The sequence below is a fragment of the Balaenoptera musculus genome, chromosome 3 (genome assembly GCF_009873245.2).
Source record: "Balaenoptera musculus isolate JJ_BM4_2016_0621 chromosome 3, mBalMus1.pri.v3, whole genome shotgun sequence".
NCBI classification, from domain to species: Eukaryota; Metazoa; Chordata; class Mammalia; order Artiodactyla; family Balaenopteridae; genus Balaenoptera; species Balaenoptera musculus.
Window position 1 is genome coordinate 33,320,450 of NC_045787.1, and position 15,737 is coordinate 33,336,186.

A 15,737-nucleotide genomic window follows, 5' to 3' on the forward strand; every position below is an offset into this window, starting at 1 on the left:
CAGAACTAAAATGATGAAAAGAAATGTCCTGTTTTTTAAAAGAAACTTGTACAATTAGACCCAGTCCCAGATTTGCTCTGTAGATTGTCTCATCCCAATCAAAATAGAAATAGTAAATTACAAGGAAAAGGAAGATAGTTGGCTCCAGGAACAACAAGAAGAGATCACTGTGAGGGAAGAAATTTAAAACTAATAAAAGCCAACACAAGAACACAGAAACTGGAGCTATATAAACATCTAGTTTCCCTAAGTAAGACTGTTCTTTTTCATTGGTGTTAGCATTTTCTGGAAGAGTGTACAAAATCTACAAGAACAATGATCGATTTCTAAAGCATTTCTGTGTTCCTTATCTAAAGTACAGTCAACAATTCCTGTTCAAGTTTTGATTTGAAAACTGGCAAGGAAGAGACCAAAGAAAGGCATATCACTTCCAGATTGGCAGGTGGCAAGTTTAATAAGCAGGGAACTTACCTAAGAAGCTTGTTTTAAGGCAGCTGCAAGATGACTGGATCTCCGCACCTACCCGCCAGAATCTTAAAAGTTTATGTAGAGGTCTTAAAGAGGTTCAGCCACATACACTGTCCAGATGGTCTCAGTAACACATTGCTTTCTCAAGGCTGCATCCTTGAAAATGGTTCCCACTGTGTGAACAGTGGGCAGAAAGTACATTCCAAGGACAGGGGATGGGGTAAGCAAACTCTGCCCGGGTCCAGCTCGAAGGCCAACTGGTGGTCAACTCAGTAATCAACTCTGACACCAAGGAAACATACACTCTTTCTGAGATTCTAGTCCCACAACATTTTAGCCAGTCTTTCATTATTACATGGTCAATTTACTGTATTATGTGAAGAAGACTTTCATCACATATCAGAAAATACATAACGGACCCCTCCCATGGAGTAAAAACCCTTCCTGATCTTTTAGATTTTGGACAGAATGACTCCCTGTCATAGATCCAGATCACCAACAAATTACCCAGATCAAGCAACAGCTTGCTTGCTCCCATGATGGATCTTTTTACAATGGTTCTGGCAGCACTATGATTATAGAGTTAGAACTCGGCTTCAAAGATGCCAGAAATTCATCAGACTCACCTTCACCTGAATTTGATACTTTGTCTCCCTGCTTCCATCCCTGTTTATCCTCTCTCAACTGTTTGTGGTGAGAGGACACATTATTTATAAGCCAAAATGCCAGGATATTGTTAAGCAAACATGTATGAATGAAAACTTAGCTTGGTGTCATCAGAGATAGGAAGAAAAGACAAATGAGACCGAAATCCGAGTAACTGTCAGTGTGTTACGACACTACCATTCCTCTGAAAAATAAAGTGAAAGTAAAACTACTAATACCGATTACTAATTTAATTCCTTAGGCCAGTCAATACCAAATAATGAGGCCATTTAAACGCAGAACAGCCACTGAGAAATTTGGCTATGAAAGCATTCAAGATGCAGACACTTAGGAAACATTTAAAGATGCCAGAACTGCACACCTGGTGGGGAATATCACACACCTGCAGATTGTTCTTTGCACTAGCTCTGGGTAATCCAGATCAGCTGCCCCAGGTGGATGGCTTCATAATTAGACAGCTCTTCACTCTCCAGTTGCTCCACCTAAGAAAACCTGAAGCTTTGAGGATGACCGAGCAGCCGTTCCCTTCTACAGAAAAACACTTGTGTGGTACATCAGGAGTGGTTTTAAATGGTGGAGATAATTACTTAATTCAAGCTGTAGCAACTGGCCAAGTAAACAAGCAGCAGCCAGGAAGCTATTAGCATGATTTTAAGGCAATTATTCCATTAGTGTTTAATAGTCTCCAATTAGTCTTCCCTGACTATCGAAGTTTGAACGTCTTTTTTCCTCCAAAAATTCTCACAAGTTGAGTAACGCAGAAAGGTACCAAGCCCATTTTTAAACCTGGATTTATATGTGCGGATCTGCCAAACGTACATTACAGAATCATGGAGGAATTCAGGCATGTAGATTGGTGAAATAGGGGTTTTTTTTTTTTTCTCAGAAGTATTGAGGGTGAGAATGGAAGGCTTTGCAGGGGATCCACTTTGAGTATAAAACTAAGAGGAATTGGGAAAGCAGTGGAAATTCCCACTGCATCCAATGCCATCATCATTATGTCTCTGCTGTAGGACTATCAGAATATCAAAGCCTCTGACCTCAGGTTTTCACTTTGTCCTGTGGAAAGAAAAGAAAATTCATCCTGTTCCTGCTAATGCCTATTTCCTTGTCCTCTCACCCTGATTAGTACTTGTTGTTGCTGAATCATCCAGATACAAACCCCAAAGCATTTCCCTCCAAAATTTCTAGGAGGTTTTTCCTAAGGACCATTTTAAGGGTTATATCACTGAACTGATTGTAGGTCATTTCCCTTCACTGAGGTGCAATTTTCACATCTGTGAAATGGAGTTAATACTTATCAGCACCGACTGCTTCACAAGGTTTGGGGAAGGATTATGTGATCTGGGTTACATACTAGGGCTTTGAAAAGTGAAGTACTATAAAAAAGTAAGTTCGATTCAGACATGGTATCATACCATCCCTCAGAACTTGCAGTGTGAACTTGGGCTTTTAACCTCCCTGTGTCTCTGGAGAGTCACCTATCAGGAGGCTGGCAACAGAGTTCTTGCCCTTCTTACCTTTTATGTGAGCACAAATTCTCAGGTGAGACCATGTAAAAGTAACCTTCTACAAACCAAAAAATAAAAAGGAAGGAAGAAAAGAGGATAGGAATGCCTGTGGAAGTGAGAGTGGAATTTTGCCAACACAGTTCTGTGCTTTCTACTGTCTCCTTCAAAAGAGCAATCCCCAGGCTCTCCCAAGGAGCAGGGTAAGTGCAGAGTGGAGAAGCTGTCTTTTTCTTTTCCTTGGAGACACCTGGGCTCTTGGGAAGCTACCTCTTGAAGAAGGACAAAAGTAGACGAACCTTTCCCTTCCAGGGTTGGCTCTCAGAGTGTAGCCTGTGCCTATCATAACCGCCAAACATCCACTTGATGAACGACCATTGATTTAAGTTACTGATCAATTCCAGGGCTACTGGTTAGCGACTCTTGGGATTTTCGAGAAAACCCATCTTTCCCTTTTTTTTTTTTTTTTTTTAAGTATGATTTCCCCCAGTGGCTGAGAGGGGGCGCCGGCTAGGGCAGATCTAGAGAAGGCAGACCAGAAGGTTGAACTTGATAACACGGCACAGCCTGGGGCAGGGGGTGGACAGCCTGTCGGTATTTTGCCCTCTAGCCGAGTCCTGGAAGGGTCAGGCATCTGCACCCTCAGCCCAAGCGAAAAGTCAACGAAGTATGGCTGTGTCCCCAGCTGTCACCGTGGTACACCGACCTGAAACGACCCTTCCTCCTGCACATCCGAACTAGGGTCTGCTGCGCTCCCGTCCCAAAAACCTGCCCGGTCCTCTGATCCAAGTCGTGCGCGCTATGCTGAAGCCTCTGGATGCCTCCAGTCTCTTCCTCGCTTTGCCCAAGCTTCCGTCCTGCTAGCCTGTCCGGACACCGCCGCAATCATCTTTTTCCTAAGATTTGCCTATTAATCCCACCCCTCCGCCGCAGCTCACGCAGGTTCCCCGGCCCAGCTTCTGTCCCGAACAACAAATGCACGGTCCACGAGGGTTTGCTTTCCTGACCCGCGCGCTGTAGGCTGCTAACAGCCCGTGGACCAAAATGCAGACAGTAGCCACCCGGCCAGGCCCTCTGGGTCCACGCAGGTCAGGAAACTGCCCCCTCCGCTCCTCTCCCCCTCCAGCTCCCGGTCAAGGGCAGCGATCACGCCGCCGCCGCCGGTCCCTGAACTTTCATCACTCTTCGGGAAGCGCTTTGTCTCTTTAAAGGAGACTAGGGACGAATATTAATGACTCGGGTAGGTTCTAACAGAGAAATCCACCAGATCCACTTGATTCCGTGACAGGGATGGAGTGGGAGGTCCACGGGCCGGAGCCGAGCCCTTAGGACCGCAGCTCGCTCTCACCGGTCACTATCACCCCACAGCCCCAGAAATCGCCCCCAGCCCAAAGTCTTCGGGGAAAACGTGGCAGGGGGACACGAGGGGCCGTCCTGGAGCCAAGCCTCTCCCCTGCCCCAGCCCTCTCACACAACCTGCTTCAAAAGCCCATGGAAAATCAGTCACCTTGACTCCCCGCGCCACGGTCCCCAGACGTTTGGAAAGCGCCAGGAGCCCGGAGGCTCCCAGGCACGCACTCGCCTGGCCGAGACCCACCCCTGGAGACGAGTTTCCCTCCCGCGGGCATCGTGGCCAGTTACCACTTCGTGGCGGATAAAGCAGGGCGGGGCAGGGGGAGCGGACGCCGGGCGCCCCGTCGGCAGCCTCAGCGCGCCTACCTGGGAGGGCTAAATTGGTGAGGGGGACGCTGTGGATGCTCTCGGGCAGAGTTGCCATCCAGTCGGCGAATTTCAGCTCGTTCTTCCCCTGAGACGAGGCCATCGTGCGGTCGCTGCGCCGCGCGCTGGTCCTCGCGCTCCTCGGGCAGGCTGGCAGGCTGCTGCCGCTAATGGAGGGTTTGCTCCGGCCCCGCTGGAGTTTACACTCGGCTGTGCGCCACACCCACAGGATGGCGCAGACACATGCTAATTTGAATAATTATTCAAAACACCCCATGCTCCCTTAGTGCCTCCGCCAGACTCCGCTGGAGCTTTTGTTCCTGACGTCCGCGCTCAGCTTTCTCCTCTCTCCCCGCCCTCCCCGACTCCCTCCTCCTGTCTTATCCCTCCTATGCGTCTCTGTCTTTTCTCGCCATTTCTGCAGCGTTCCTTGGCTTCTTACTAAAAAATTTTTTTCCCTTTTTCTTTTTTCTTTTTTAACTTGGTTCACACAGCTGCTTTGCCCATGATCTTGCTCGGTCCTTCGATGAGACTTCCTAGTCCTGTTTGTATAAAAGACAATCTTGGGGTTGACCCTAAAATCCTAGTAGACTTTGGGATGCTATCACCTCCTGGGGAGTCGACTCTCATACTGGCTTTCAGGACTTCCCATTCTTACAGAAGAGCTTTGCTTTTTGTAAGCGACAACAGGTTATTTTCTTTCCTCAGTCGGGGCCCAGAGCCCTGCTTATAACAAAATGGTGGTCTTTCTTCACCACTTTGCCTAATTTTTGGAGTAGTTGACAAGTGTGCTGTCAGCAAAGAGCAGTAAGTTCCAGGTGGTTCCTACTTAACCCCTGGCACCCTGTTCTAGACATTTCAAGGTAAAGAAGCACATCAACCCCTTCATTTCCCTGATTATGAGAAATGTATGCTCTATCTATGGAGAAAGCTGTTTATGTCCTCTCTGTGTCATTTTCGTGGCACTCAGGACAAGGCTGAAGCCTGATGCTAGAAGAAAATCACCACATTTCCCAGTGACAGGTTGTAATTATTGCCAGTAGCATTTGGTGGAATTTATTTGGCAGCATTCAAAATGATCTGTGTGATTGTCTGAATTTTCATTCCTTGGCAGACTGGAGAGGTGCGCCTCTCTCAAGAGAAATCACTTGTCGAGCCTCCAAAGAACTGTCTTGGTCCACCTGCTCTCAGACGAGAAAGAGGAGAAAAATCAAATCTCACAAACGTGATGAGTCCAGGGATGGCCTGAATAGGAATGATAAGCAACGGACTGAAAATGTGCGGGGTCTTTGCAGCCCAGTGAATGTAAATGCAATAAAGGTGCCTCTGTTCTTTGATCCAGTGATGTAAAATCCTTTTCCTAAAGTAAATGCTGTTAAGTTAGGAAAATGAAAACCAAGGTAGGAGAGAGAGCTGTAAAATATGGGAACAATTTTTTCAATTCAGTAAACCATATAGCATTTTTTAAAAAACAACCACAACTGAAGCCTGCTTATTATACAAGGATGCAGAACTCAAAGAATATTCACTCCAAATAGGGAGCACTGTGGGAAAGGTGGAGAGAGGAGAGAGAATACCTTATCCATGTGATCAAATTTTCTGTTCTCCCACAGAATCAATTCATAATTGCAAAAGGACATGGTAGGGTTATCTTTAAGAATGAGAAAGAGATGTACTGGGATTTTTTTCCCAAGGTAAACCTTAATATTCCTGTTAGCACAGTAGAACTCACATATCCTTTTGATTAGGGTGAGAATTCAGCTCACTATAGGATTGTTGGTCAAGAGACCTACAAACACCACCCTAATGCTAATGCTGGCTAATGCTGGTGCTCTGTGGGCATCATTGCAGGGCAATGAGGAGAGCTCAGATCTGGGAATTGGCTGCTCTGTCTCTGAGTCATTTAAGCAAGTCCTCTAGTCTCTGTCAGCCCTGGTTGTCTCCATCATAAAATGGTGAGAGTAACTCAGAGATTTGTGGTGAAGCTTCCAGAAAAGAGTGTAATGAAAGAGCTTTGTTATCAGCAAAGTATCACACAAAATGTGAGACCTATGTTTATTAAGATAACAATGTGTATTTCCCTCTCTTTGTCGCTTCTATCTTTATAAAATATTCATTTTCAAGAGGATGAAATAATTATTGAATCTTGGGATTTTTTTTTTTTTTTTAGTAAGATGCACTTTAAAAACATGCCCTGTTCAATTGTGTTGAACCTATGTGTCCCTGAAAGTTTACAAAGCGTTCCAAAAAAATGAAACCACCTTAAATGTTGAGGAAATTTGCCTCTCTAAAGAATAGTACACTTTATCTTTTGGTAAAGCAAACAATCCCTCCCCTGTTTTATCTGCTTTGAACTTCAGATTTTTTACTGTAATGGTTTTTCATGAAACTTTACATTTCTCTGCATGCGATCCACTAAAAAGGACGGTGCTGAAAGTGGATAGTTTACGAATTTCTTTCCCAGAATTATAATCAATATTTTAGGCAATTTATGACCCGGTTTCCCTGTCTTTCTATTATAGCTTAGTCACCATTTACTAAATGATATTAGAAAAATCATACAATTTCTCTGGGCTTTAGTTTGCCCACTGTATTAGTCAGGGTTTCCCAGAGACACAGAAATATGGATATAAATATAGACATATAGAGAGATTTATTTTAAGGAATTGGCTCATATAATCGTGAAAGCAGGCAAATCTGAAAGACAGGCCAGCAGGCTGGGAACCCAGGTAGGATTTCTGTGTTGCAGCCTTGAAACAAAATTCTTCTTCGGGAAACCTCAGTCTCTGCTCTTAAGACCTTCAACTGATTGGATGAGACCCACCCACATTATAGAAAGTAATATCTGCTTTATTCAAAGTCACATAATTACATATGCTAATCACATCCACAAATACCCTCACAGCAACATCTAGACTAGTGTTTGACAAAACTATTAGGTATCATAGCCTAGCCAAGTTGACACATAAAATTAACCATCACACTCAGTGGCAAACTAAACTAGAAGTTGTTACTAATCTCCCCTTTTGACTCTATTATTCTATCTTTCTGTTTCCTTTATGATTATTTCTTAACATATAGCTGCTGGCAATAGCAGGAGGAGGAATGAAAATATTTAGTTTTTTTACTCTATTCAGAGAATTCAAGGTATGGATTAACATTTTTATCATTACAACAAAGATGAAAAAATACTAATGATTTTTAATTGTGGTGTTGAGAAAAACTTAAAAAAACTTACCCTTAAAAAATTTTTAAGCATGAATAGAAAGAGGAGAATGACTTATTGCAGTGGTTTCCTGCTCCTATTAAAACTTATTCATGTAATCCTCTGCTGTCGATCAAAACCACACTATACACAGTTTATAAACATGCTACTCATTTGGAACATTTCCTTTCTTCATATCCTCCTCCACTCAAAAATACATGGCTCTTTACTACATGTTTTCTTTCATTAGTTCATAATATTTCTCAATTGTTGGAGATATATACTTTTTTTAATATATTTTTATTTTTATTTTTTTAATTTTTTCAATTAAATTGATGTTGAATTATGTTCCAAAAAACCAGGATTCTTGTAGCTCAGAAAACTTTAGAACACATTTCAGCTGAATAATATTTTTAAAGTGGAGCTCTGTTTAAAACAACTCAGCCAAATCATTAAAAATCATGGTGTTCATAAATACGTATTTATAGAGTCAAACTTAAAGAAAACACAAACAAAAGGGGAATAAAGAATCTTTGCAAAAACTAACTACTAATAATCAATGCTTTCTGATCATTCTCTGCAACCTCTACCCAGATATTCCATGATAAGATGGAATTATTGTATTTTAAGCATATAAAAATGCTTTTTACACTTAAATTCAAAGTAGAAAAAAGTGACAACTTCCACTTCCCTCCACCATTTTAACCCTGCAGAGTTTTTGGTTGTACCCCTCTCTCTTCCCCTACATCTACATCTTATATACAAGTCCAAAATAAGCTAATTAATACTCACTAAATACAATCTAGTGGTCGGAATCATAAACTATGGAATCTGAAGGCCTGGATTCAAATTCAGGTTTCCCCAGTTAACTACTATGTGTTTTTTGATTTCCTTAACTGAAGCATGAAGAATGATTATTCCCTCCTGAGGGGTAGGAAAACGGAAGGTGCTATGAAGCTTAAGTCAAGTGAAGACTTTAAAGTTTATTGAACAGAATGGAAGCTCTATAAACTATAGTTCATCCTTATGCTTCTTGCAACCACCACGCCTTTGCTCATGCTATTAACTCCACATGGAATACACTTTCATGCTTTCACCTGTAAAAATCCTTTCCATTCTAATTCATCTTTGCAACTTCTGTCACTATTCATAAGCAGAAGTAATTTTTCCTTTTTCTGCACACCCATTACAGTTTGTTTACAGCTATCTTGTAGTGTGTTTCTAATTCCCTAGTTAGCCTTAAAGCATTATGTGGACAGCGATGGTGATATTTGATACCCAATCATGCCTCTCACAGTGCCTAAGACATAATAAGGACTCATTATAATCATTCATTTACTTACTTCATAAATATTTATTGAGTGTCTATTATGTGCTCTGTCCTAGAGAGGGAAGATAGAGCACAAGTCCCTGAACTCACTGAGCTTATGTTTCAGGCAGAAAGTGGCAAATGATAGCTTAATGGCTGAATAAATAAATGACTTGGCTGTATCTCTCTCCTCAATGTCAAAAGCCCTCCTTTAGCATGCTTGTTTTTTAGTACTTCACTATGTAGCAAACAACTTATAACTTAATTTTGAAAATATATTTTGAAAGAAAACTTGTTTCAGAATTGTTTTGCCTGTCTATACTGGCTCTTCTAATTCTTTCCATCCTATTGTTATCTTGGTAAAGTCAGTGATCACACTTGGAAATAACATGGTGTACTCTTCCAGATTTCCAGAGGTCATCACTAGCAAACTGTTTGATTTCTCAGAGCATGGGGATTCCTGGGGGTGGAGGTTAACCAGGGAAGGAAGAAGGAGAATGTTTTAGGTTTACTTGTAGAATCAGAAAAATCCTGGAACTATTCTACTTCTCATTGCTAAAAAAATTATGACCATAATTATACCAGTGCTCATAGGAGCATTATTCACAATGGCAAAAAGGTGGAAACAACCCAAATATCCATTGACAGAAAAATGGATAAATATAATGTGGTATAATCATACAATGGAATATTATTCAGCCTTAAAAAGGAAGGAAATTCTGATACCTGCTACAACATGGATAAACTCTGAAGACATTGTGCTAAATGAAATGAGCCAGACATAAAAGGACAAATATTCTTTGATTCCACTTATGTAAAGTACCAAAAATAATGAAATTCATAGAGACAGAAAATAGAACAGTGTTATGAAGGGTTGGGAGAGTGAAGAACGACATTTTAATTGACGCAGAGTTTCAGTTTAGGATCATGAAAGGTTCTGAAGATGGATAGATAGTAGTAGTAGTTGCACAATAATGTAAACATTATTCAGTGTCACTGAACTGTACACTCAAAAATAATTAAGATGGTAAATTTTATGTTATGTGTATTTTGTCACAATTTTAAAAACTAATGACTCTATTGGACAAAAGAATCATACTTGTTTTATCAATTATAAGGCTCCCATTGTAACCCTTTAGTACCAGTTTATCCTCCAGCCAGTGATTGCCAGGAACACACCTGAAATTATACAAATTGGATTTATCACCTTTTGTAGCAAGAGAGAATGCAAATCATGGGAACCCTGGGCCATATAAGTAAGAAGATGTTAGCAAGAACTTATTATAGGATTTGCCCTTATGTTTGGTGATTTGGGGAGGATTTAAGGAAGTGGGGCTTTGCTCTGATTTGGATGCTGTTAGGAAGTGGTGTAGGGGGTAATTCAATGAGTATCTTCATAAATCTTACCTAGAAGGAGGAGAGACTATACTAACGCTAGAGCTATAAGAAGTAAAGAAGCAGGAGTCACTCATTAGAGTGGGGTATATAAGATCATTTTTGTGGCATGGACAATACTAATGTTTTGTCCATTTTCAGCCATGATTACAGAGGGCTCATGTTCTTTTTTGTTGTTGTTGCTCAAGGTCTTGTGGTGACCTTGTATAATGTTGATGTTCCATGAATGTGTTTACGTTCAACAGGTGAACACCAAGGCCTGGCTGATAATACCAGAATCCTAGACGTCAGGGGCTATTTTTCTTTTTCCCACCAATAAGTAGAAGGACACAGCCCAACCTAATTTTTCTAGAGCTCCAAGAGTCCTAGCCTTGTAGACCTTTGCAAATGATAAATGTGATTGGCAACTTTGATATGTACTCCCCATCAATAAAATTTTCACTTACATTTTATGGCATGAACAGATTGATGCAATAAAGCAAATGATATGCCTGCATGTGCAAGCTCATGAGTGTTCATGCACAGTTATGCCCTGAAAAACCATTTGTATCCTCCTGCCATTCTCGAATAGTTACCAAGGTACACAGAAGCAATGATAATCCTTGCTGCAGAATAACTCACTCAATTTGCATTTCTTTTCAGTCTCTTCTTGCAAACCCCAAAGACAATCTTCTGTATCTAGGGCTGTCTGACAGGCACAGATAATGCTGTGGTGCACCACTAACACCTTAGAGAAAGAGATTCTGAGAAGAAAAGTCAAATAATGAGCTCTCAGTCTAGCCCTAGCCCTAGAACTGCAGATCAGCTGTGGAAGATAGTGTCAGAAATCTGGACACAGTGTGTGAGGCAGGACAAGTATCTGACTGTTCAGGGAGCTCTGAGCAATGCTCAGCACAGAAAAATGAAGAATTAGATACAATGACTATTTGTGCTTATTCATCTTTCTGACTACCATTCTAGCATCATTTAAGACTACACCTTTGTCCAAATCCTGCATTTGTCTTAGTAAATGCATAAACTTAGGGGATCCTGCATCTAAGCCATAAACTACGCTCGCTCAGAGTAGCTGTCCATAACTCTAGTGCTGAACATGAACAGATTCATAATTTGCTCTGAGTGTATGTTTATGATGGTTAGCTGTTGCAAACCTGTGACTATACTGTTCTGGTGGTAAATGACAAACATGTTTTGGTAGTTCACAGCCACAGCTATCTTCTCACTTGATTTCTTTTGAAACATTTCATCATAAAAAATTTCACACACTTGCAAAATTGGAGAGAACAATTAATAAACCTTCACATACTCATCCCTCAGACTCAATAATTATCTGCTAATGGGCAACTTTTATTTTTTATGCACTGCTCCTTCAAATGGAATGATTTTAAGTAAATTCCATGTGTGATAATATTTAATCCATAATATTTTGATATGTTATTATCTAATATAGTCAATCAACCAACCAATTCAGATTTTAAAAGTCACCAATTAATGAACGAATTAACTGAGATTTTTCTCAACTCACTGATTAGTAGCCTAGATACAATATAAATTGGATACTTTAAATTCTGTTATTTAACTCAAGTTGTATGTAGGGAAATATATATATATATATTTGTTTATACAACTTGTAGGGAAATTGTAAAAAGTAAAATTAAAACTTTACAAACATAGACTACCTTAAGTTAAAGGTAACCACACCCTCTGGTTGTATAATTACTATGTGAATACACTGTTGAAGAGAGAATTAATTTCCTTGAAATTATATGTGCTGTAATCACTGCATTTATTCTTTATAGTCTAAAGACTTTATCTTTTAAAATGATTGAAGTTTGTGTATTTTTTTATCAAAATGTTAGTCTTTTATTTTGAAAAACTAAAGAAAATGCATACATCTCTAATAAAAAAGTCAAGCCTAAGACCTAGGCCTCATTTTGTCCACTACACACAAAGTAACCCAAATGACTACTAAATTATTTTATTATGTACCACATTTATATAAGACATATTTTTTTACCTTCCCATAGAGGCAATACAGTAATATAATTTCATTTAATTATTACATATAGTTTGAAAATACCATTTGACAAAAATACTAAGAACACTTTCAGATGTCTCTGCAAATACATATAAAAACTTTTTTACAGATACTATTGAGAAATAACATAATTCTAAGATATAAGAATTCATTCTATTTAATAATTATCTAATATTTGTACTGAGTGCTAAATGGCTATGTATGGAGTCAGAGTATCTTTGAAAGCTTGTATAGAGTGCTTGTAAATAAACTTGTCTTTACAAGCACTGGAGAAAGTGTTACAAAATTTACACTACATAAAATAAGGACAAATTATCATTAATACAAAATGGCTAAGGAGCAGCTTTCCTGGCCCAGCAAAGACAATTGTGGACCTGGAAGAGATGAATGCCAAAATCTATAATAAGTCACATAACAACTGATAAAAATTTCTGGAAGGAGACTGCAAATGCCTAAATGCCTTATTTCCCAGGCTGAGTGATTCTAATTTGTAAAGCACATGGAAGAGAATAGGAGCTAAGGAAATATAATCCAAGAGTACACCCACACATAAATATCACTGGGGAATGAGAAATTATGGTGCTAGCTTCCTAAAATAGAAAAATTAGTAAGCATGCAACCTCCAAATTAATGGGTTTGGCAGAAAACCTATGTGGTCAGGACACTGAAAAATGGCCCAGGTCTCAAAGTAAATAATGCTGGTTTGCAGACACAAAGAGTCACAAGACTAATTTTGATTTTGTGTGGAAATTCAAAAATGCAATATTAAAAGTTATGGCTCCATTGTATATTCTTGCCTCCTTTGTCAAAGATTAATTGACCGGCGCTGTGTGGGTTCTCTATTCTGTTCCACTGATAAATATAAAACCTCTCTCCTTTGAGCCAGAATCAAACCAGCGACCCAAGGATGGCCACAGACAGGCATCTACAGTCCTCCGCTCTACCAGCTGAGCTACCAAAGGGAACACACATTTGATTGAATATATAATGAATATGCTATAGAGAAAAGACAGTCTCTTCAGCAAGTTGTATTGGGAAAGCAGGACAGCCATATGTAAATCAATGAAGTTAGAACACTCCCTCACACCATATACAAAAAATAAACTCAAAATGGCTTAAAGACTTAAATATAAGACATGGCACCATAAAACTCCTAGAAGAGAACATAGGTGAAACATTCTCTGAAATCATAGCAATGTTTTCTTAGGTCAGTCTCTGAAGACAATTGAAATAAAAACAAAAATAAACAAATGGGACCTAATCAAACTTATAAGCTTTTGCACAGCAAAGGAAATCATAAATGAAACGAACAGACAACCTAGGGACTGGAGGAAAATATTTGCAAACAGTGTGACCGACAAGGAATTAATTTTCAAAATATAAAAACAGCTATACTACTCAATAACAAAAAAACTAAATAAATAAATAAATAAATAAATAGCCCAATAAAAAAATGGGCAGAAGACCTAAATAGACATTTCTACAAAGAAGACATACAAATGGCCAAAAGGCACATGAAAATATGCTCAACATTGTTAATTATTAGAGAAATATAAATAAAGACTACAATGAGGTATCACCTCACACCAGTCAGAATGGCCATCATCAAAAAGTCTACAAATAATAAATGCTGAAGAGGGTGTGGAGAAAAGGGAACCCTCCTGCATTGTTGGTGGGAATGTAAACTGGCACAGCTACCCTGGAAAACAGTATGGATGTTCCTTAAAAAACTAAAAATAGAGTTACCACACTCCTGGGCATATATGTGGAAAAAACTCTAATTCAAAAAGATACATGCGCCCCAATGTTCATTGCAGCACTATTTATAATAGCCAAGACATGGAAGCAACCTAAATGTCCATCAACCCATGAATGGATAAAGAAGATGTTGTACTCATATACAATGGAATATCACTCATTCATAAAAAAGAAAGAATGCCATTTGCAGCAACGTGGGTGGACCTAGAGATTGTCATACAAGTGAAGTAAGTCAGACAGAGAAACACTAATATCATATGATATCACTTATATGAAGAATCTAAAAAATGATACAAATGAACTTATTTACAAAACAGAAACAGACTCATAGACATAGAAAACAAATGTATGGTTACCAAAGAGGAAAGAAAGATGGGGGAAGGATAAATTAGGAGTTTGGGATTATCAGATATAAACTACTATATATAAAATAAACAACAAGGTTTTACTGTATAGCACAGGGAAGTATATTCAGTATCTTGTAATAAACTATAATGGAAAAAAGTATGAAAAAGAGTATATATATAACTGAATCACTTTGCTGTATACCAGAAACTAACACAACATTGTAAATCAACTATACTTCAATAAAAATAAATAAATAAAGTTATGGCTAAGTAATGTGGCCACCTGCAGGCTATTAAGGAAGAATGTCCCAGTATGCACTGGCTAATAACAGGGAAGTAAGTTACTTTCGATTTAAAATTATTTATAGCAAGGAAATTATTACCCAGCATAATCTTATACTCGGTATAGTTATAAAACTTAAATCCTTCATAGATGACAATTGTTGGTATAATTTTCCATAAGATATTACTCATTATTCCTCATTATTAAATTTGATTAATGAGATTAAAAAGAATACATCCATTATGATTATTCATGCCATTCTTATTTTGTTTCACCAATATTTTAAAAGGCTGAGATGTGGCTCCTGGCTTATGCCTAAGAGACACAGGATTTGGCAAATTCAGCATTTGAAAAGAATGGGTTTGAACTGACTGAAGTTTATTACAATGGCTCTAAAGGAGATTGGGAGGCCTTCACCTAGTTAAAAATGATTTTAAAATAAACTATACAAAATAGCTGTTGGCAAGGATAGTAAGGCAATGGGAAATAAACACATTTCCACCTGTAATGTATTTAGTGGTTTGATTTGATGGTAAGACATTTGCTGAAGTTAATAGTTATAGGAGTAATTGAAATATAAACAATTTAAAAATTATGCAGACAGATTCCATGTGAAGCAAATATTGGCAGGTCAGCTAATTGGTAACATGGAGAAATGGTTTCAGACTAACAAAGGATAATTTTAAGTATCCGTCACTGATAAGTATTAACCATTTGAAGATTAGGCTATAGACAAGTCTGTATAATCTATTCTGCAAGCAATGAACAAAGAAGGAGAAGAAAAGCGGAAACCATCATGGGCTGAAAGTAGGGAAAGCTAAGAAGAGAAACAAAAACAAAAGTTAGATGAAATTTGGAAAGTATCCAGTTAATACAATTACTGTAGAAAATTTGACTGATTAATTTGGATGAAGATACCAAATTTGGTACCTCTAGACTCTTGTTTATTTGACAACACTAATTAGTTTGTTCCTCCTCACTTCACTTTCTATTGTGTAGTTGTGCCTAAAGCTACCCTCTACTACAACACCAGATGAAAACGGG

General features: G+C 39.0%; 1 protein-coding gene and 1 non-coding gene across 2 annotated transcripts in view; both read right to left on the reverse strand.

The window, feature by feature from the left end:
• PLCXD3 (phosphatidylinositol specific phospholipase C X domain containing 3) overlaps nt 1–4,515 on the reverse strand; it is a 164,289-nt gene extending 159,774 nt beyond the window's left edge. Inside the window, exon 1 of the mRNA XM_036848071.1 lies at nt 4,362–4,515. Within this exon, the coding sequence (XP_036703966.1) occupies nt 4,362–4,464 (103 nt within the window). The 5' untranslated portion in view covers nt 4,465–4,515. The remainder of the gene's footprint in view (nt 1–4,361) is intronic.
• Nucleotides 4,516–13,178: 8,663 nt separating this feature from the next.
• Nucleotides 13,179–13,267, reverse strand: TRNAY-GUA. The gene is given in 2 exon segments: nt 13,179–13,214; nt 13,231–13,267. It is a non-coding gene; the product is annotated as a tRNA-Tyr (tRNA).
• Nucleotides 13,268–15,737: the final 2,470 nt, after the last annotated feature.